Here is a 22,551-nt window from a genome sequence, read left to right as displayed (position 1 = left end):
TGGTGGCACAGGCCTGTAAACTGAGCATTCAGGAGATGAGGCAGGATTAGAAGCTCAAGATCCTCTTCCAAGACATAGATTTGATTCCCAGCACCCACACAGCAGCTAACAACCGTCTACGACTCCAGTTCCAGGGGATCTGACTCCCTCTTCTGGCCTCTGTGGGGCAATGCACACATAGTGCACTTACATACGTGCAGGCAAAAGATCCACACACATAATTTTTTTAAAAAATTAGAGCTTTGGGGGCTGGAGAGATGGCTCAGCAGATAAGAACACTGACTGCTCTTGCAGAAGACCTGGGTTTGAATCCCAGCACCCACATGGCAGCTAACAACTGTCCATAACTCCAGTTCCAGGGAATCCGACAGTCTCTTCTGTCCTTCACGGGCATTGCACGACATGGGCCACTTACCTACATGCAGGCAATAAACGCATATACATAAAAATAATAAAATATGTTCTTAAAAAATTAGAGCTCTTGGGGCTGGAGAGATGGCTCAGCAGTTAAGAGCACTGATTGCTCTTGCATAGGACCCGGGTTCGATTCCCAGCACCCACATGGCGGCTATGAATCGTCCTTCACTCCAGTTCCAGGGGAATCCGAAGCCCTCTTCTGGCTGCCACAGCACTGCACAACACAGGTGCAATACACTCATACACATAAAGTAAAATAAATAGACGTCTGTTCTGTGCTGATAGCGGTCCTACAAACATGGTGAACATTCTTGAAACCAAACCCACTTTCTGCAGACAGTGTGGCTAGCACCAGTCTCACAACATAACACAGCACCAGAGCAAGGGCTCTCTGTGTGCCCAGGAAAAGCAGCATTATGACAGGAAGCAGAGTGGCCACCGTGGGCAGACTGAAAAAATAAACTACGAAGAAGATTGTGCTGAGGTTCGAGTGTGTTGAGCCCAACTGCAGATCTTAGAGAATGACTGCCGTTAAGAGATGTGAGCATCACGAATCATGTACTGGGAGGAAAGAGAAAGGGCCAGTGAGCTAGTTGGAAGCCAGTTTTGTTATGAAGGCAATGAAATCATGATATATTTAAAATACAGATAGATAGATAGATGATAGATAATTGATAGATTATTGCTAGCTGATAGATGAAAGGTAAATGATAGATAGATGATAGATGATTGGGAAATAGATTATTGATAGTTGATAGATGAAAGATAGATTCATGACAAATAGATGATAGATTATAGGTAGTTAGATGATTGATAGGTAGGTGATTGGTGGTTGATAAATGATAGATGATAGATGATAGATAGATAGATAGATAGATAGATAGATAGATAGATAGATAGATATAGATAGATAGATAGATATAGATAGATAGATGGTAGATGGGTGGATAATAGATAGATGATTAATAGTTGATAGATGATAAATTATTGGTAAGTAGATTATTGACAGTAGATGAAAGATAGATAACAAATAGGTGATAGAGATTATCGGTAGATAGATGATTGATAGGTAGGTGATTGGTAGTTGATAGATGATGGATGAATAGATAATAGGTAGATACATGATTGATAGCTAATTGATAAATATAGATGATAGATGATGGATAGATGATTGATAGATGACAGATAGATGATGGATCGATGGATGGCTGATAGGTGATTGACAGATGATCGATAGTTCACAGTCATCCCTTTCTCCTTAGGTCGATGACCTAGCTCACAGCGGCCACTGGTCATCTGCGTGACTGTGTTGCTTCCCTTTCTCCATAGTAGAAAGTTCAGCCGTAATGAGGCGTGCGTTTACCTTCCGTTAGCTCTCCGTCCGGGTCTCATGCCTGGTGTGAGCGTTCATTCATTCACCTGTCTTTGTCTCGGCCATCCCCCACCTTGTCTTTGTCTCGGCCATCCCCCACCTTGTCTTTGTCTCGGCCATCCCCCACCTTGTCTTTGTCTCGGCCATCCCCCACCTTGCTCACGTCTGTATCTCCCTCGGTCCCGTCCCCACCCCATCTCCAGCAATTCGTTTTGGGCGAATGCCGAGATCTGAAAAAGCCAAGCTGGAAGCAGAAACCCTGACCTGTGAACGTGAACGGGAGGACTCCGAGACTGCAGACCTCAAATCCCTGGCCAAGAGAATTCACGAGGCTTACCTGAAGAACTTCAATATGAACAAGGTCAAGGCCCGAGTCATCCTCGCGGGAAAGACCAGCAACAACCCAGTAGGTGCCCCTGCAGCCCTTTGGTGGCATCTTGAAGTGACCCTTGGCTCTGTGTTAGCCAGACTGGCAGGGAATGATTGAAGAAATTGTTTAAGTAGGGAAATAGTATTTATCCCAAAAGGAAAGGAAGGGCCATGGAACTATTCCAGATCATTCTATAAGGTGCAGCTTCACACCAACAGCTGCCTTCACGCCTGGGCTTGCCTCAGTGCTCCTAGCAACCAGGGTATTATAATGACTCTGTAATTGATACACCAAAAATAATCTAGTTAATACCTCACCCGGTATCTGGGTGTTTCTTAAGTACATTTTTAATCCCTATTGTAATCCCAGATATGAAACCCATTCGCTTCCCACTCAGAACGCTCCTTTATCCTTTCCCCTAGAGCCATTCTCCCTCTGTGCTGCCCTCCCTTCACCCCGACACCTGCCTTCTCTGTCACCTTGCTCTTTCTTCAGTGTGAAGGCATCATGGCTCAGGCCTTGGGAAGGGTCCTTTGTTTACAGGAAGCTGGTTGTGTTTGGGGGAAAGTTCTGCACCATCTCTGTGGCCCCAACTCCTATACCACCTGCCTGGCCCATGACCCACTGCCTTTACCCTACATAAGCCTAAATAAGCCCGAATCCATTGAGGGAGGATGTCAAAAGCCATTTCAAAGACGGGCCAGTTCTCTTGGCACACACAGACATCCTACCTTATTCCATGAGCTGGTTTAACAGGTTGAATTTGGGCTGAGTAATAGTTTGGAGCTTTCTCACTGGGAATTAGAAGCTAGAACTTTTAGTCACAGTGAAATAAAGGATTTCACAAACTACTTAGGTTCATGACAAGCCCAACCTCTCTTTTACTGAGTCTTTCCATTCTTCAGTGAATTCTCCAGTGAAATAAGGCTAGGCATTTTAGAAGGTCCCAGCACATTCCACGCCAGGTGGCCCCAGAGGCTCACACCAGCCTTTCTGGATCAGAGGGTGGAAGTTTGCATTTCTGTAATAACTAACCCCAAACTTGGGAATTCAGAGCTTCTACTTGAGACCTTTTATTTCTCCCTTGAACTTTGAAATTTAGAGTAAACTTAGGAGTCATCTTTATTTTTAACCCAATACTGTGCTTGGATGTTAATTTGATTATTTGATTCCCTCTGAGTTCCCTCTGATTTCTCCATAAAGATCTCCAAAAACTCTTAGTGGGGAGCCCACTGTCCTCTGTCAGAGTGGAGTAAATCAGGACTCACAAGGAAATGAATGATACAGCAATGGTCTTGGGGTGGGGGAGGGGTGTGACAATACAGGGAAGTGTTGGAAAGATGGCTCAGTGGGGACAGTGTTTGTGCTACAAGCATAAGAATCTGCGTTCGAATCCCCAGCACATACATAAAAGTCAGCTGTGGCGGAAATACCTGTAATCGGTGCTGGAGAGGCAGAGACGGAGGATCACTGGGATTGCTGGCCAGTCAGCCTAGCTATGTCAGGAAGTTCCAGGTTCAGTGAGAAACCCTGTCTCAAAACATACAGTAGAGATTGATTAAGGAAGACCATCTATGTCAACCTCTAGCCTCCTTGAGCACCTGCATACACCCGTGCACCACACGAATATGTGTACACACACATACACACACACATACACACACACACACACATCCAAATGGCTTAGGGCAGCCAAATCCTGTTCCTGCTACACACGTCTACACAGGACCAACTTCAGAAGCAGTATCCAGCAGCTTTTGACCTACACTGTTGGCTCCAGACCAGGGTCACCTCCCATCTAGATCCTGTGTCATGTCAGAGGTCTAGCCTCCTCATCTTCCTGCCCAGCCTGCTGGCTAGCTTCCCAGAGCTTACTGCTCCGGTGTGAGACCCCCATCCCTGTCTGTGCCCAGCCTGGGAAATGCCAGGCAGTGAGGCTCCCACCAGCAGCTTCAGTGCCCTAGTATTTCTGCAGAGTTCCAGTCTTGTTGCTGCAGTGAGAATAGAGAGGCCACGGTCTGTGTGTTTTACCCAATGGAGAAAGCAGTCCCTTCTGAGGGTGGGAGGTCCATCAGGGAGACCAGGATTCAGCCCTGATGTATCTAACTTGGCCTGTTGCCCAGTGCCCCAATACTTAGTGATGGTTCATCAGGTTCCAGGCTGGGATGACCAAACAGCCCCGGAGGGGCCCCAACAGAACATCAGTGAGGCACACCAGCCGTCACCTGCAGCTGGGCCCCTTTCTCATTGCGGTGGAAAGAATAAAGGATGTGTTTAGAGCTGGGCGCAGTGGCCACGCCTTTAGTCCCAGCGCTCGGGAGGCAGAGGCAGGCAGATCTCTATGAGATCAAGGCCAGCCTGGTCTACATAGTGAGTTCCAGGCCAGCTGGGGCTACAGGGAGACCCTGTCTTAAAAATACCAAAAAAAAAAAAAAAAAAAAGAAAGAAAAAAAGAAAAAAAGAAAAAAACCCATATTCAGAATAGATATTTAATTATTAAAAACATTTTAAATTTATTTATTTATTTTGTGTGAGTGTGTGTGTGTGTGTGTGTGTGTGTGTGTGTGTGTGTGTGGTGTACATGCACATGTGGCATGGCATGCGTGTGGAGTCAGATGACAACCCAAAGGAGTTGGTTCCCTCCTTCCACTGTGCGGGTCCCAGGGATTGAACTCAGATCGTCAGACCTGTCACCTTTACCCACCAAGCCATAGCACCTGCCCTATAATTTTTTTTTTTTTATCCGAGAGTATTGGATTTGGAGGTTGTAGAATCCTTGAATACAAAGGACCCACTCTATTTCTGTAGTGCCTCCTGTGAATGTTGTCCTCAAATTGGAGTTTCTGTTTCGTGTGAAGCATAGCTATCCAAAACAGTATTTATCAGGCCTGTTGTTAACGCTTTGGGAAGCAACTTTGTCTTCTCTTCTGAGACGAGATGGCTGCTCCTCCATGACTTGGCGCTGAGCTTTGCCTCTGGATGTTTCCACTCATTCATGGGTCATTTTAAATTCCTCTTCCTCAATATGGAATCACATTTTTGGTCCAGCTCTACATAAACGCCTCACAACAATTGCTTATCCCTACACGTCCTCCTTTGTCTCTGTGCCAGGTGCATCCCAGGTGCCCTGGCTGTGTATCTGCCTGTGGTTCCTGGAGCTGCTCTGACAGCCCAGACTGGGGGCCAGGCACCTCCCAGGTGATCTGTTCTGCCCACCAACAGGTGACACTTAGAATGGCCACTTCATTAGTGAGCTAGTATGCATGCATGTGTGTGTATGTGAGTGTGACAGACAAAGACAGAGACAATGTGCGGGAAAGACCGTGCCATGCAATAAATCAGAATCCCTTGGGTGCTGTCATTTCTGCCACATGGCACGTGGATGGCCAGTGACAAGGTTCATGCTGGCTCTCCTCAGACACCCCCGACATTTAACCCTTCTGGGCTTAGTGACTGCAAAAACATGGCAATCCCTGTTCTGCCACCACTAGGTCATTCTTTTAACATTTTAAACTTTAATTGCACACATTTACAGGATAGGGTATGCAAATGAGGTACAAATACAAAATGGGTACTGATCAAAGCAGAGGAGCATGCCCATCATCTTACATACCTGTTATCATGTGTCAAGAAACTAAAATTCCCCTTAAACTCCTTACAGAATGTGTAATGCATCTGGTATCAACAGCACCAGGTATGGAACACTAGGACCTGTTCCTTCTGTCTAACTGGATTTCGGAGCCCATTATCAGACCACCCTCTGTCCCCGCCACCTTCTCTCCAAATTCTCTGCTAACTACTGCCCTGCTCTGTTCCTGTGAGATCAATGCCTTTAGCTTCCGTGTGAGTGAGAACACGCGGTGTTTGTCTGTCCAGGCTTGCTTTCTTTCACGTAACATGGTCTCCCCCAGTCACATTCACTTGGGCACAAATAGTGTGTAGGGTTCCCTTCTTTTTGTGGCTGAATGATATTCTGTTGAGTATGTGTGCCACATTTCTCTATATCTGCTCATCTGCTGGTGGACACCCTGGTTGGTTCATGCCACATCTTGGCTGTTGGGAATGGTGTGGCAGTAGCTATGCAGATGTGGAATGTCATATAATTTCATTTCCTTTGGATACTGTGTTAGTTACATTTCCCATTGCTATGAAAAAATACCCAACAAAAGCAACTTAAGGAAAGCTTTCTTTTAGCTCACAGTTCCAAGGCGTGTCCATCATGACACGGAAGGCACGGTGGTGGGAGCATGCAGCAGCTGGTCACGTTGTGTACGCAGTCAAGAAGCAGAGAGAGGTGGATGCTGATGCTCACTGGCTTTCTCCTTTTAATTCAGTCTGAGCCCCAGCCATGAAGTGATCCACCCACAGTCAGGGAGGTCCTTCCCACTCAGTTAAACCTCTCTGGAAAGGTCCTCGCAGACTCCCTCAGAGATGTGTCTCCGAAGTGATTCTGAATCCTGTCAAGTTGGCATCACAGGTACATGCAGAGGTACCGGGACAGCAGAGTGCAAGCATCCTGCCTGGGACTTCTGTTCCAGAATGGGACACTGACATGAGACCTGTCTCTTCTGTACTGGGAGAAAGGCATCCTGGGACGCAGCCCTACACCCCCCCCGCCACAAGCCAAATAAGGCCTGTCTGCTTATTTGTACGCAAACACAGGTCTTATGAGTAGCATACATTTACATGTCAAACTTACCCAAAGTCAGTGTTAAATAATGCTGGTCATAGGCTAGCAAGGTGGCCTGTAACTTATAACAAGGCACTTGCTGTCAGACCTGAAGACCTGAGTTCAGTCTTGGGTCCCACCAAGTAAAGGGATGAACTGAGTCCTGCAAGTTGTCCTCGGACCTCCATGCATGAACAGCGGCACACCTGAGCCCACACACATGCACACAACAACAAACAAATAAACAGGTATGATATAAAACATTAAAAGTAATAGTGGTTGCCTTCAAAGTTTATAAAGGTAAATTAGGAATTATTACATTTTTATGCTACTCCGGTAGTATTTAGGAGTCTGGGGACTATAATAAAATTTTAAAGGAGTTTGCTAACATTTTACTGCCAAAGTCAGTACTTTCATTTCTTAGTACTGAGATCTCTACCCAAAGTCAGACAGTGACAACTCTTACCTTACTGATTTACATGGGTAGTGTTCTCGAATTTTGAAGTTGTCCAAGGATAGGACTGTGTTGCACTGTCCTAACACCAGGCTTAGGGATTCGAACTGCTCCTTAGTCCACAGATGTCTAAGAGGATTGACAGCTTGTTGGGGATTGTCACTTATTTTAGCAATTTCTTTGTAGCCTTTTGTCATACATGACATGGAGACCTTGTGTATGGCCGAGAAGACACTGGTGGCCAAGATGGTGGCCGACGGCATCCAGAACAAGGAGGCAGAGGTCCGCATCTTCCACTGTTGCCAGTGCATGTCCGTGGAGACCGTCACCGAGCTTACAGAATTCGCCAAGGCCATCCCAGGCTTTGCAAATTTGGACTTGAATGACCAAGTCACTTTGCTAAAGTATGGAGTGTATGAGGCCATATTCACAATGCTGTCTTCTCTGATGAACAAAGACGGGATGCTGATAGCCTATGGCAACGGCTTCATCACGCGTGAGTTCCTAAAGAACCTAAGAAAACCGTTCTGTGATATCATGGAACCCAAGTTTGATTTTGCCATGAAGTTTAATGCCCTGGAACTGGATGACAGCGATATCTCCCTTTTCGTGGCTGCTATAATTTGTTGTGGAGGTAAGTGGTTGACTTGATCTGCCGGTGTCAGGCCACTTAAAGGCTCCCGTCTTGAAGAGCCTGATGGTTGTCAATACAGGGCCAGCCTGGGTTCTGTTACAGTGAAGTGGGCACTGGCAGGAGGGGACAGCATCTGAGCCTGAGTTACCACTGAGTAGAATTAAATGGGAACTGTACCTGTTATAGGTTATGTGTTATTATTATGATATCTACAAATGTACATTGGTATATTACATAAAATATACTTGGTTGATAACATTATAATTATATTGAATATCATAAGCAGGTTAACAATGATGGATGGTAATATGATATTATGGATAGTCTTGCACTATTAATAATTATTACAGTTAGCTGGGCATGTTGGCACACTCCTTTAGTCCCAGCACTCAGGAGGCAGAGGCAGGCAGAGCTCTGACTTCAAGGCTAGCCTGGTCTACATAGTGAGTTCTAGGCCAGCTGGGGCTACAGGGAGACCCTGTCTCAAAAAGACAATAATAATAACAATAATAATAATAACAGCTAGACGATAGCCTACGAAGTGCAGTGCAGATGTAGCTCAATGTTGTCACTGTCAGCAGTACTTACACTAACATAGAGTGACAAGTATCAGCACTAACTGGAAGCAGTTGCAATGCTTGCCCTGCCAGAATAGATTACCCCAGGGAAGGAGGAGCCGGGCCTCTCTGGGGAAGCTGGCCCTGAAGCCCCAGATATTTGGCTCAGCATCGCCCTCCTTTAAATAGCCCTGTCTCTGGTCGAGAAAGGTCATTCACCTACTGTAAACCCAGATGACCTTGCCTGGCCTTGGCATGGACCTATGGGTGACAGTCCTTCCTGACTGCCAGGAGCCATTCTGCCCTCCATGGTTTACTCCGTCTGTGCCCTTGTCACCTACTGGCTGGATGGAAGACGTCCTTATGCTCCTGAGAACAATTCAGTTCTACAGTTGTCAGTGTCCTTCTGTGTGACGGAGGTGTAGCAGGGAGAGGAGGAAGCCAGAGCAGAGGTAGGCACGCACGGAATCTCACAACCACACAACCACGGTCCCCCCGGGAACACTGCTCTGTGGGACACATAGCGAGCTTGTTATGGTGGGGCTAAAATTATGATGGGTGGATTTCCTATCATTTACATTTTTTCTCTCAGTTTAAAATTTCTGGGGAGATAGCTCAGTCAGTAAAGTGCTGGCCACAGAAGTGTGAGGACCTGAGTTCAAATCCAGAATCCACACAGGAAAAAAAATAACACTGAGTGTGGGAGCAAACTTCATAATCCCAGTGCTGTGGAGGCAGCAACATGCAGATCCCAGGGGCCGGCTGGACAGCCAGTCTAATTTACTTGATGAGTTCCAGGCCAGGGAGAGACCTGTCTCTCAAGTAAACAATATGGATGGTACCTGAGGAACATGTGTGTGTGTGCGCGCGCGCGCACACACACACACACACACACACCTGTCGTTGTATTTATTTTATAACCCAAACCACTGAAGATAAAAATCCACATCATTAGCAGCCATTAAGGTCCTAGTGACAGGCAGATGGAGATTAAAGCGCACAGCTGATTGGATGGACTGGGACCTGAGACTGCCCCAGGCAGGCCAGCTGGTGTGGGCAGTGGTACACCTACCCTGCCCTTTCCCCACTCTGGGGGCTCCTTGTCATGCTGTCCAACCACAGTGCCCCGGCCCTGGTCACTTCTTGGTCCGCTCTCACCAGGGCTTCGTTAGAAGGCACCTGTAGTGGTCCTCTCTCTAAGGCACGAAGCTGAGTCTTTCAGAGCCACACACCTTAACTGCTGGTGGGAAACTCAATGCATGGCTTTGTCCTGAGAGAATCACTTCATTTTCCATATTATACAAAGCTGCGGCATGGCCAGGGTGCATGGCTGCCCCTCTCAGTTTGGGGGTCGACAGGTAAATCCAAAAGGAGAAGCTGTACCATAAGGGGATGAGAGGTGGCACTGTGGGCTGGTCCTGTGAGTAGGGAGGCGTGTCAGTCCTGTTCCCATCAGACCCAATGACTATGGAAGAGTCCCTCCGGCCTCCGTTACGTTGCCGCCTCAGCAGGTCTGCATGAAGCGGGCCCTCTTGGCTCCTCTGCTGACCAGCAGCTCTCCAGAGGCCACACTCAGATGTCTTTCTTCTTTTGAGCGTAGATCGGCCCGGCCTTCTAAACATAGGATACATTGAGAAGATGCAGGAGGGGATCGTGCACGTGCTCAAGCTCCACTTGCAGAGCAACCACCCGGATGACACCTTTCTCTTCCCAAAACTTCTCCAAAAAATGGTGGACCTCCGGCAGCTGGTCACCGAGCATGCACAGCTGGTACAGGTCATCAAGAAGACTGAGTCAGATGCGGCCCTGCACCCGCTGTTGCAGGAGATCTACAGGGACATGTACTGTTAAAGAGAGAGAGAGAGAGAGAGAGAGAGAGAGAGAGAGAGAGAGAGCGCCAGCACTGTCCATGGACCTCTGAGGTTGGCAGGCCCTGCACAGGAGAGACCAGAGCAGCAGGGAATTGCACAGATGGAGAGGACTGAGCCTAGGTAACCAGCCTCTGCTCCATCTTTCCCTTTCCAACTGGCACTTCTGAGAGTGAGCCTGCTGGTGATTGCAGGCTACTAGAATCCAGAAAACTACAGAAAATGACAGTCCCCAGTCTGATATTAACTGACCCAATGTTAATCAATGCCCAACTCTCTATCATGTTTGTAATTGGCCACTAATTAATGGGTAACATCAAAGTCCGTGTTTTGTTCCCTACCCCCCTTCCTTCTGGCTGTGTATACCCTTGTAATCCAAAAAAACGAATCAGCGCTTTTTAACCTTTAAAACCCTGAAAGACAGGATGTGGCCAGAGGCTATTTAAACATGACAAAAATATGTATTGGGAAGACTTGAGTTCTGTTTCCTAGCTCTGAAGAAACACAGTGGTCTTCATTTTAGCCATAGGAGTAAGAGACATCAAGAATGGATTGATAAGCTATCAAAATGCAGCCCCGTTGTCTTCTTGGTTCGGTTTACGTTTGGGGAGGTTACAAGCAATGTGTAAAAAAGCTTGTTTCCAGGCTTGCATAGACAATCCCAGAAAGCCAGATCTCAAGAAGCTGAAGGAGGTTTAAGCCAGTGTCTGATAAGCAGAGACAGGATGATCCCTACGCACCAAGTACTCTCTGTCTTGCACCTCTGTTCTTGTCCAGCTGCAACTGGCCCGGTCTGGCAGTGTGCGGGCTTGACAGGGATTCTAGGGACAAATTCACATTGATTTATAAACGTTTCTCCAGACCCCTTTTGGCAGCTCCTCTGTCCTCACTGTGCTCCCTTTGAAAGTGACACTTTGTATTTTTTTAAAACTCTTGGTGATAGATGCTCCCTGGAGGGGAGGAGGGAAGAGTGACTTTAGCATCCAGGCTGGGAGGGGCTGTTCACCCTGGAGAACAAGACGAAGTGAGAGACCCTTCACCTAGTAGTCGTGCCCAGTCCCAGATTTCACAACACTTGGTTATTATTATTTTTGTTTTACAAAGAATTAGATGGTCAAGTTCTTTTCCCACCATATACAAGATATAGTTTTTTCAACGTCTAAAATACTACTTTTAGCCCTAAAGATCAACTCAGCCGCCAGTCCGCTGGGAAAGCAATATTGGCTGCCTTATGATAAACTGTTGCACAAGGAATTCACAGTGGTCCCTCTGCCGGACCTCAGGGAGCCTACTGGCACCTGGCCTCCAAGGGGTGGCTGCACATTTCAGACCAGGTCCGGCCTTTTGCAGCTCCCTCACCTGTAGAAAATTTGTCTCTTCTGAGATTGTCATTATTTCTTGTTAAAGAATGTTCAGAATTAGGGTTGGAGAGATGGCTCAGCGATTAAGAGCACTGGCTACTCTTGCAGAGAACCTGGCTTTGGCTCCCAGCACCCACATAGTGGCTAAAAATCGTCTGTAATTCCAATCCCAGGTGATCCAACGCCCTCTTCTAGCCTCCTCAGGCATTGCACTAAAATACATGCAGGTGAAACACTCATACACATTAAATTAATAATTTTTAAAAGGATGATCAAGCTGGGCGTGGTGGCTCACGCCTTTAATCCCAGCACTCAGGAGGCAGAGACAGGTGGCTACAGGGAGACCCTGTCTCAAAAAAACCAAAAAAAAAAAAAAAAAAAGGATGATCAAGATTGATACTGGCAAGGGGCAGGGATGTAGCTCAGTTGGTAGAGGGCTTGCCAGCCTCATGAACTCCTGGGTTTAAGGCCAAGCACTGCATAAAACTGGGTGTGATGGTGCCTGTAATCCCAGTGCTAAGGAGGTTGAAAGTTCAAGGTCATCCTCAGATACATATTAAGTTCGAAGTTGATCTTGACTGCATGAAATCTTGTTTCAAAGAAAAAAAAAGATTGATGCTGAGAAAATACTCAAGATCAGCACCATGACATTTTTGGCTAGGAACAAAGTGAAACAAGATCAGGACATGGTTTTAAAGATGGGCACACTTGTGAGCTTGCTTCCTCCCTTCCTCCTCCCTTCCTCCTCTCTCTCTCCTTCCTCCTCTCACCTTGCACTGATTCTGGAAGATCCTGCTTTTGAGTCGCATGGCTTGTCTAGTCCCTGCCCCTTCCTGTGGGGCTAACTCCCCTGCTAGGAGAGCACAGGGCTGGGGCTTGTCCTGCGTTTGGGGGTCACAGGCTGTTATTTCATCTAAAGATTAGCTTAACAATACTCCCCACTGAGCCAGTGTGTTCCCCACTCTGTGGAACACAGTAGCTTCTGTGGTTTTGCTCCTGAGGGGTAGGCTCAATAGGCAAGGGTGCGACCCCTTCTCAGGGTAGAATGCAAGATGCCAGTGCCACCACCCTACCTGTCACCAGTCTGGGACCCCTGACAGACCCAGCCATCGAGTCTCCGTCAGCTTCTAGTCATTTTCAATCTGAGTTTCAGTAGAGTTGGTTGCTTTGCTCCCCGCAGAGACCCCCTTTGTCAGGGGAGAGAGGCTGCATAGTGCGATTCAGACATGACACATCCTTCCGGGGTCCCGTGCCAACCACGGTGGACCAAACTGCATCCACGGTCAGTGTCATATCTTGACCAAGCAGCTGACAGCACTGGTACTTTAGTGATCGTCAGGTGCTTAGCTAGCCAAAAAGAAGAGAGGAAAAATCCAGTTTTACATATTAGCGAATTGAACTCTGGGGTCATTTTATTTTATTTTATCTTATTTAAAGGTTTGCCAGTTTGGGTCAAATGTGGAAACCCTCCAGTTCTCTATTGAGAAGGGAATAGACCAGCCTCTTTCTCTCGCTCGCTTACTTCCCCTCCCAGCATTAAATCCATTCGTTCAGTGGACAGGATGCCCTGTCTCGAGGGCCGGGGCACAGGCCACCCTGGTATTGCGAGGGCCCCCGGAGGTGGGGAGGCCAGGACAGGAGCAGGCCACCCTGTTGGCTCCCCAGCCTATAGGGGGCACTCAGGCACCTCTCCCAGACCTCCAGAACTCAACTCTGCTTTAAGCCACTTTGGGCCAGGCTTCAGGCTCTATCAGGGACTGGCTGGCCATTTCCAGGTAAAATTGTCACTTTGAGAAAATTCACTTTTTTAAAGGCACAGCCAGTTCCTAAACGATATGTACCTCACAATAGATTGCCATATAGCACCCTTTCTAGAAAGACTACAGTATTATTTGTGTTAAGTGTCACTACGTTCTCTACACTGAATGAAAATAATATTAATAGTTGTATCTTGAATACTATGATTTCAATTTTTTTTTAAAAAAGCACCCTGATATAAGTAGTTGACTAACTTGTGATCGTGTGTCTAATAACCATCTTCTGGAGTCTTTTAAGTCAGGAGTTCATTGCTGTGTATGTTATAAACCTGGCTCTTGAACCTGCTGGACACAGAGGAAGAAGAGAGAAGAACTCAAGTGCAACTGCCCATACGTGTGCCCCACCGAGCTGGTCACTGCTCCCGTCGCGCACCGCCCACTCCCAAGGTGTAACTCCGCACCTACAGTCACTTTCTTTCCGCAACCAGTTTGCTTATGTCCATTTCTACCAGCTGAGGCCTTCCCAACCTGGGCTGGAGGTCACCAACCTCACCCCACAGCGTTCTGAACAAGACCGTTGACTAGTCCCGCCTGGTTAACTAACAGTGGTTATCTGGTTAACAGTGGTCTGCTCTTCAGGGAATGACTACCTATGGGTTGTTACCAAAGAACTCCAGCAATCTGAACTCTTCTTGTGTCCCCCACGGCACGCCCAGTGTCCTGACTCATTTCTTCTTGGTGCGTCTTCTGACACCCTCTAAGACCCTGTGCCATTACACTAGAACACAAGGGGACAGACACAGGTGAGGGTGTGCACATTTCCAAAGCAAGTCTGAGCCAGGTTCCTGCCGCCTGCTCACTGCTGTCGTCAGTGCCTTGTTCTCTCAGACCTGGGGACTTGTGGCCCTTTCCTCTGTGGTAAACAGGCAGTTCTGATAGGATATTGTTCAGCTGGCCTCTCTGACCTTCCAGCTCTTTCTGGGTATGAGAACACCCAGGACCTCAGGAATCCAGGGTGTGCACAGAGGGCAAAGATAATTTTTCTAGTCACATGCACTGATTGGTTCCAGGCAATTAGAAAATGGCTGTAACATAACCTTAATTATTTTTTAAAATCTTGGGCCTTTTTTGTTTTCCCAATAGGAGATTGAACTGGCTGTATGTATTGATTTATATCCTGAATTTATGGGAACTTACGTTTGGAATGTCCTACTGTAAGACTGATGAATGTAAAGAGTTAATTTCAGGGTACAGTTCTGCCTTAATGGTTTTAAAAAATAAACTATTTTTAAAGCTTACATTTTGCATAATGCTGAGACAAGGCTGGTGTGCACAGACCAGGCCCCGGCTGTGGGGTGTGCTTTGCACACCTACCTCACCATGCTTTCACATAAAGGTCCCTTTTTGTCCTTCAGTAGGTAGAAGGAATTTGGGACCGTGTAACCCAAAACATGACATCTGTGCATCCTAAGTACATGAAACAGGAAGCTTTTAAAAGTGCAGGCATCTGGGGCTGGAGAGATGGCTCATCGGTTAGGAGCACTGGCTGCTCTTACAAAGGACTCAGGTCTGCTTCCCAGCATCCACATGGTGGCTAAGAAGTGGTCCCTAACTCCAGTTCCAGGCGATCTGATACCCTCTTCTGACCTCCACAGGCATTGCATGATACGGGTGCACTTACACACATGCAGGCAATAAAATAAAAATAAATTTTTTTTTTAAGTATGGACATCTGCTGGACATGGTTAACGCACAAGTTTAGTCCCAGCACTCAGGAGGATCTCTGTGAGATGGAGGCCAGCCTGGTCTACCTAGTTAGTTCCAGGCCAGCTGGAGCTATAGGGAGACCCTGTCTCAAAAAATAAAAATAAAAAAGTATGGGCATGTTAAAATAAAATCCAGAACACATCAGTCAGAAAAGGCTCTTCATCGCTCTCCCCAGACATCCCTCAGCGATTATAACATAAGGCAGGACAGCCTCATCTTCACCAAAATTGAACAGAACCCAAGAGCCTGTAGACCCCATGTCGTCCACATCTGCATGCTCGGAGGTTGGACTTCACAGGGACTGAGGGATTTTGAGAGGGTGCATGAAGGAAGCCTACAGCATGTGGCTTGGGGGCTCATGAGAAAGGAACTGGGCCTGAGCTGGGGCAGGCACCATAGGTCACAAAGGCCAGAGGCTGACGTCAGCTTCCCCGGGATCTATGGGATCCTCCTTATCCAACCCCCCCGCTAGCCACAGTGTCTGTGGGATTACCTTCCCTGTGGCTGATACAGTGTCCGTGGAATCTTTGTAACCCACTGCTGGTCCAGACAAGAGGAATACTGACTGTCCAAGTGTGTCAGTGAAAGGGTTACTCAAACCATTAGCTGATTCTTTGAGTTTTTAATTATAAATATAATACACAACCAGGCTTTAAAACATTTCCCAGGTGTCACACGGCCGGAAGTAAATCTCTATGCCGTCCGGCCTGCTGCAGGTACAGCTTCAGATGCTGATTTCCTTAGAGACAAATGACCATGTTACTGAGAAGTCCCTGAGCAGCTGGGTGTCTCCCCACAGGTACATATACAAGAGGTGTCAGCCAACTGTCCACCGGAGGGCCTCCCTCTCCCTCACTCCAGCCGGCTGGTCTACTCCTGATGTCCCGTCCTCACGTGGCTCCCCAGTCCCTGGGGCTGCAGTGCTGTACACAGCAGTGCAGAGAAGGCCAGATACACAGCTCCCAGCTGAGGTCCCAGGCAAGCCCACAGTGCTACACAGCGCATTGTGCCCTCCCACATCAGGGTTGGCTGGAAGGCCTCTGGGACGGAGTTCTCCTCTTCAGGTCTTGCTGGATTTCCTCAGGGAAGGCACTGATGTTCTCCTGGACGCAGGGGAGGCAGAACCTCCTGGAGTAGAACAGGCTGCACTCCTGAGGGAGAGAGCAAGGCTGGAACACTGGGGACATGGCACTGGGGTCCAGCACGAGCCCTGGACCACATGCGGGAGGCTGGCCAGGGCCCCCAGAAGGCACAGGGAGAGGCAGCAGCCACAGAAGGGGCAATGAAGGCCTGGCCACATACAGGGGAGTAGCTGGGATAGGACAGAGACTCCTGGGGGCTCTGCTCTGTCACAAGGAAAGCAATGCCAATGGGTAGGAAGCTGCAGCCTAGGTCATGTTCAGAGGTGGACAGGAGCTTGGTGATTACCTGGTGCAGCAAGGGACGGAAGGGGCAGCCCCACAGACTAAAGGGGCCACAGCTGAGTGGCTGGTTTGAGCAAGAGGTAATGCCAATGGGTAGGAAGCTGCAGCCTAGGTCATGTTCAGAGGTGGACAGGGGCTTGGCGATTACCTGGTGCAGCAAGGGACAGAAGGGGCAGCCCCACAGACAAAAGGGGCCACAGCTGAGTGGCTGGTTTGAGCGAGAGGCCAAGAGCTGTCCAACAGTGTTTTCCTCCACAGCTTTCAATGCTGTAACTGCGGAGGTTCCTGGCACCCAGTGCCCAGCTTGGGGCAACATCACCTGGTCCCCCTTTGTGACTAGAAATGGCCACATGACTAAGTCTTGTGGGGGGTGGTCATTGGCATCTAGCCACCTCCTGCTCACACCTTTCAAAGGAACAGGGATGTGCTCCCCAGTCCCTTCCTGCTGGGTGAGATGAAAATGTGATGGCTGGTGGAGCCAGGCGTGGTGGTGTATGCCTTTAATCCCAGCACTTGGGAGGCAGAGGCAGGCAGATCTCTGTGAGTTCAAGGCCAGCCTGGTCTACACAGCAAGTTCCAGGCCAGCTGGGGCTACAGGGAGATCCTATCTCAAAAAGACCAAAAAAACAAAAAACAAAAAACAACAAAGAACTGCAGGTGTGTTATCATGCTAGCACACTATTACTTCTTGAAGTTCTGAGAAGCAATCCCTTGTCATGGAGATCCCCTTGCTAAAAAACTATTTAGTTTAATCAAAGAAAGGGGAAGATGCCTGGGGCCACCCCTACTTCTGCTCACCAACAAATCTAAGGGGCACCATCTGAGGCTTCTCAGAGATTAGCCCAGTCCGCCTTTCTAGGCTTAACTTCCCAGGTGTTCTCTGTGAGCCTCAAACACCCACTTCCCTATTTTCCACTCCAGCCACCATCCCATCACCAACTGGACAGCAAAAGGAGGCACTGTTCTTGGCACGCCTGTGCTGAGACTCCCCTTGTGTGCACTGTACCCCTAACAAGTGCTTGGAGTCTTCAGACTCCAGGTCCACTCCAAGCCCACAGCTTGGAATCCATCTCTACTCACCCAGCATTAGAATCCATCTCTACTCACCCAAGGCTAAGACCCCCCGCCCGCCCCACACTGCCCTCACTGGCCCCTCCCCAGTACCCAGCTGGCCTCTGGCACATGCCTTTAATCCCAGCACTTGGGAGGCAGAGGCAAGCAGATCTCTGTGAATTCAAGGCCAGCCTGGTCTACATAGCGAGTTTTAGGCCAGCTGGGCTACAGGGAGACCTTGTCTCAAAAAAACAAAATAAAACAAAACAAAACAAAAGAAAACAACCTCCATCCTCTCCCCACCTGGTGACTGGAAGGTTCCCAGAACCCTAAGGCCAAGTAATATACCCACCGGGCCCACACACACCAGTTTGCCACACATGCTGCACCGTGCACCAAGGACCAGGAACTTGGCCTTGTCCAAGGAGAAGGGATCCTTCATAATGTAGCTCTCCTCCAGAAGGCTGCAGGAAGGAGGGACACTCAGCTGTGAGCCATGGCAGGGCTGTGCAGCAGCAGCAGGAGTCTGGGGCCCTCACATCCACCCAGACTCAGCAAGCTGGACCAGTCTGCCTGCGCTAGCTACATAGCTGTGGCAGAAAGGCCAGCACCTGGAAGACAGAACTGAAATATGACCAGTCTTGGCTCTGTAAGGTGCCCCTCAGTGCACCTCAGAGCCAGGTTGACTCACTAAGGGGGTACCTGACAACCCCAGAAGCACCCTCTGCCCTGTCCCACATCTCACCCACCCGTACATCAGAGTAAGAGCAGCAGAGTGACATGATGACTCAGGTAGGCAGAGGAACTGGAGCCTGGACCTGCCTACTGTGTCCCACTTAAGTACCACACTGGCCAGCATTCCCATGGGGTATTTGATGAAAAATGAACTACAGGCCAAGAAACAAGTCCAGGACCATCTCTGCTCCCAACTTACAAGGGGCAGAGCCTTGAGGAGCTGGTCCTCAGGAGCTGTACCCTGCCTAGAAAGTGTCACCAGCAAGGATAGCAACAGGCCACAGTCCTACATAAAGAAGCCACCATGCTCCTGAGTTGGCCTGAGCCACAGGGCTTCTGCCCCATAGCTGGAGTAGGTGTCTAACTCTTAGCTGCACCTTCAGGGATGGGCTGGGGCTCCTGGCAGTCAAGCAGGCTTCTTACATTGCCTGAGGCCTCTTCAGGCTACATCTGGAGCATCTAGAGCCTAGGCAGAGGCAGACCTACAGCACAATACCCAAACCAGGTGTCACAGCCCACATGCCACCTGCCAAGCAACCCTGGGCAGAACCTCCCAAACACTGACCCAGAGTGCGTACTCACACAACAGCCTGGGTATCAGGGGGCTTCTGCCCCACGTAGCTGTATGGAGCTGTCAAGGCACAAAGCTGGCACTCAAACATGCCCAGGGGGTGGGGCTCTGCCTGGGACACCATCTGCAAGGCCAAGAGACAGGGGCATCACAACTGAACCAAGAACTATCCCACTTCAAACCACCTCTGCCCACTCATGTCTTACCCACAAAACACAAGCCCCCTTCCATACAAGGAACCTCAAGTTCACATTAGTAACACCTGCTCATGTCACACAGGATTTTCAAGTGCACAAGATGGACTGTTCCTGGGCTAGTTTATAAAAGAATGTTCTCTGGAGCTGGAGAGATGGCTCAGCGGTTAAGAACACTGGCTGTTCTTGCAGAAGACCCAGGTTCGAATCCCAGCACCCACATGGTGGCTAACAACCATCCATAACTCCAGTTTTAGGGGATCTAATGCCTTCTTCTGACCTCCAAGGCACTGCACAACACAGGTGCACTTACATACATGCAGGCACACATAACACTCATACACATAAAATAAAAATAAAAATTTAAAAAGCAATGTACTCCATCCCCTGCATACATAAATTGGATAATATCCTTTTTTACATTTATGTATTTATTTACTTGGGGGGGTGGCACATGTCCCATAGACTATGTGCAGAGGTCAGAGAGCAACTTATAGTTCTCGTCTTCCACTATGTGGATCCTGGGGATTGAACTCAGGTCATCAAGATTTAGCAGTAAGCACTTTTGACTCCAGAACCAGCTTGCTGGCCCAAATCTTTATGCATTTCTATTTATTTTATGTGGTGTACATGTGCCATATAAGGCACATCTGAAGTCAGAACTCTCCTTCCACCACATGGATCTGGGCATCAAACTCGGGTCAGGATTGGCAGCAGACACCTTTACCCGAGGAGCCATCTCACTGGCCCCAGTTGGGATAATCTCTATAGACCTATGTTCACATGCTCAAACTTCATTCAAACCAACCAACAGCCTTTTGAAGGCAGTCTTCATCCCTGCTGTTTTGTTGTGGTTTTTTCCTATCATTTCCTTCTCTTCTGACCCCCAACTATCTTTGCAAATTATGTGTCCTTTTTAACTGGGCTTAACACATTAACCATGCTTATTTTAAATTTCCCACCTGGGGGACTGGAGAGATGGCTCAGTGATTAAGAGCACTGGGTGTTCTTACAGAGGACCCAGGTTTGAGTCCCACATGGCAGCTTAACAACCATCCATAACCCCAGTTCCAAGGGAATCTGATACCCTCTTCCGACCTCCGTGGGCGTTGCATGACACAGGTACACTTACATACACCCGGACAATACACTCATACACATAAAATAAAAATATCTTTAAACCTCCCATCTGATACGTTCACTCTGAGTCATACCTGGTTTTAGATCTATTGGTTATTTTGATTCTTGACAGAAGATTGTTCCTTTGGTCTTTCTTACACAGGTGTTTTTATATGCATGCAGGCCAATACACTCATACACATAAAATAAAAATATCTTTAAACCTCCCATCTGATAGGTTCACTCTGAGTCATACCTGGTTTTAGATCTATTGATTATTTTGATTCTTGACAGAAGATTGTTCCGTTGGTCTTTCTCGTGTCTGTTAGGGTTGTAAGCTGAATTTGTAAGGTAGTAGGGGTAAGCAGTATTTGGGCTAGAGAATGGATTTGTGTGGCAGGCCTTTGTTGTGTGGTAAGGAATTAATCCAGTCAATCATTGAGGTGGGTTGGGGGTTTCCTGGCTGCTGTTACTGGCTTCAAATTTCTCTAGCATTACTTGTGCTTAGGTGTGATATGTTGGCCTCTCAGGTGCTGTTTCAGGACAGGTTCAAGTGTACTCTGAGCTTCCATTCCTTTTCCTGGATGCAGGACATTTTCACTTGCCCTAGAGCATTCTTCCCTGCCATTTCCCGGAAGTATGAGATTCCCATGGGCTCTCCTGGTTCACTTAAGGTGTCTGGTATACAGTATTTCATTAAAGCTTTTAGCTGTTTGGCGCTCCCCCACACTTCCATCTGTCTAGGTCTCCCAGGCCCTGTGCTCCTTAGATTACTGGCTAGGTGCTCCCTCTGCAATCGCAGCTGTGTGGTGAGTTCAGGAAACCACAGGATCCCTAAATTACTCAGCATTGTTGGAATTCCTACTCACCTGTCGTGTCTGTTAGGGTTGTAAGCTGAATTTGTAAGGTAGTAGGGGTAAGCAGTATTTGGGCTAGAGAATGGATTTGTGTGGCAGGCCTTTGTTGTGTGGTAAGGAATTAATCCAGTCAATCATTGAGGTGGGTTGGGGGTTTCCTGGCTGCTGTTACTGGCTTCAAATTTCTCTAGCATTACTTGTGCTTAGGTGTGATATGTTGGCCTCTCAGGTGCTGTTTCAGGACAGGTTCAAGTGTACTCTGAGCTTCCATTCCTTTTCCTGGATGCAGGACATTTTCACTTGCCCTAGAGCATTCTTCCCTGCCATTTCCCGGAAGTATGAGATTCCCATGGGCTCTCCTGGTTCACTTAAGGTGTCTGGTATACAGTATTTCATTAAAGCTTTTAGCTGTTTGGCGCTCCCCCACACTTCCATCTGTCTAGGTCTCCCAGGCCCTGTGCTCCTTAGATTACTGGCTAGGTGCTCCCTCTGCAACCGCAGCTGTGTGGTGAGTTCAGGAAACCACATGATCCCTAATTACTCAGCACTGTTGGAATTCCTACTCACCTGTCAAGGTCCCCTTCCATCCCACCCAGGATGCACACTCCCCCGAACCTGGGGTGTGCTGCCTGTCAAGGTCCCCTTCCATACCACCCCAATGCTCCTCTGAACCTGGGATGGGCTGCCTGTCAAAGTCCCCGAACATCCCACCCGGATGCACGCTCCTCTGACCCTAGGGTCTGCTGCACGTCCCTGCAGTTCTGAAGAAGGAGCTACGGAGCTGGACCATGTGCAATGATTTCTGAAACAAAACTCTATTCTGGGTGCGCACGTCCCAGGCCCTCGCGGAGCAGCGGGTGACAGTTGGCGGTCAGGGGGACCTGCGACCTCCGCAGGATCTGCCCCTCTCCCAGCTCCCTCGCGGGTCTCCGGGTACTCCAGGCTCTGCCTGGAACCGTGGACACTCGCGGCAAGCGGCAACCCGCCACCCGCCACCCGCGCGCACTCACCGCTTCCCACTGCAGCCGGGGCCCTGCTCCTCACAGCGCCCCCCCCCCCCGCCTCTCCCCTCCCCTCCCCTCCCCAAAGCGCTTGCGCAGCTCCGCCCTGGCCCGCTGGGGCCTGCGCTCGTCGCCTAGCAACTTCCGTGCCCCGGCCTCGCCTCAGTCGCCTCATCCCATTACGCCTGCGCGGTCCCGCCCTAGGCCCCCAAGGCCCCGCCCCCTAGCAACTGCCCGGCCCCGCCTTACAGGCCTCGTTTCATAGCGCCCCAGGCCTGGCCCCGCCCCGGCCTCCATCAGCGCCCGGGCTTCGCCTCTCTGCGCCTGCGCGGCCCCGCCCCCAGGCCTGGCTCTGGTCCCGCCCCGCCCCC

The 22,551-nt window shown here is 48.8% G+C and overlaps 2 protein-coding genes across 13 annotated transcripts in view; one reads left to right on the top strand and one right to left on the bottom strand.

Annotated features, from left to right (window-relative positions):
• Positions 1-11,833, top strand: part of Ppara (peroxisome proliferator activated receptor alpha) — a 72,583-nt gene extending 60,750 nt beyond the window's left edge. For all 6 annotated transcript variants that reach the window (XM_029569112.1, XM_029569111.1, XM_029569110.1 and 3 more), the window contains 3 exons: positions 1,993-2,195; positions 7,469-7,916; positions 10,074-11,833. In XM_029569112.1, the coding sequence (XP_029424972.1) occupies positions 1,993-2,195; positions 7,469-7,916; positions 10,074-10,324 (902 nt within the window). In that variant the 3' untranslated portion in view covers positions 10,325-11,833. The remainder of the gene's footprint in view (positions 1-1,992; positions 2,196-7,468; positions 7,917-10,073) is intronic.
• Positions 11,834-15,815: 3,982 nt separating this feature from the next.
• The window catches only part of Cdpf1 (cysteine rich DPF motif domain containing 1), an 8,017-nt gene continuing 1,281 nt past the window's right edge, over positions 15,816-22,551 (bottom strand). For 3 of the 7 annotated variants that reach the window (XM_029569172.1, XM_008844681.3, XM_008844678.3), the window contains exons 2-4: positions 19,021-19,133; positions 18,056-18,167; positions 15,817-16,377 (exon numbers count right to left, since the gene is read on the bottom strand). In XM_029569172.1, the coding sequence (XP_029425032.1) occupies positions 16,246-16,377; positions 18,056-18,167; positions 19,021-19,133 (357 nt within the window). In that variant the 3' untranslated portion in view covers positions 15,817-16,245. Of the gene's footprint in view, positions 16,378-18,055; positions 18,168-19,020; positions 19,134-20,417; positions 20,459-20,578; positions 21,128-22,189; positions 22,230-22,551 lie in introns of those variants that run through there. The other 4 variants (XM_008844680.2, XM_008844682.2, XM_029569171.1 and 1 more) reach the window with 4 other exon arrangements.

Source organism: Nannospalax galili, unplaced genomic scaffold (genome assembly GCF_000622305.1).
Source record: "Nannospalax galili isolate Female #2095 unplaced genomic scaffold, S.galili_v1.0 scaffold180, whole genome shotgun sequence".
Classification (NCBI taxonomy): domain Eukaryota; kingdom Metazoa; phylum Chordata; class Mammalia; order Rodentia; family Spalacidae; genus Nannospalax; species Nannospalax galili.
This window is presented reverse-complemented; position numbering and strand designations above follow the sequence as displayed.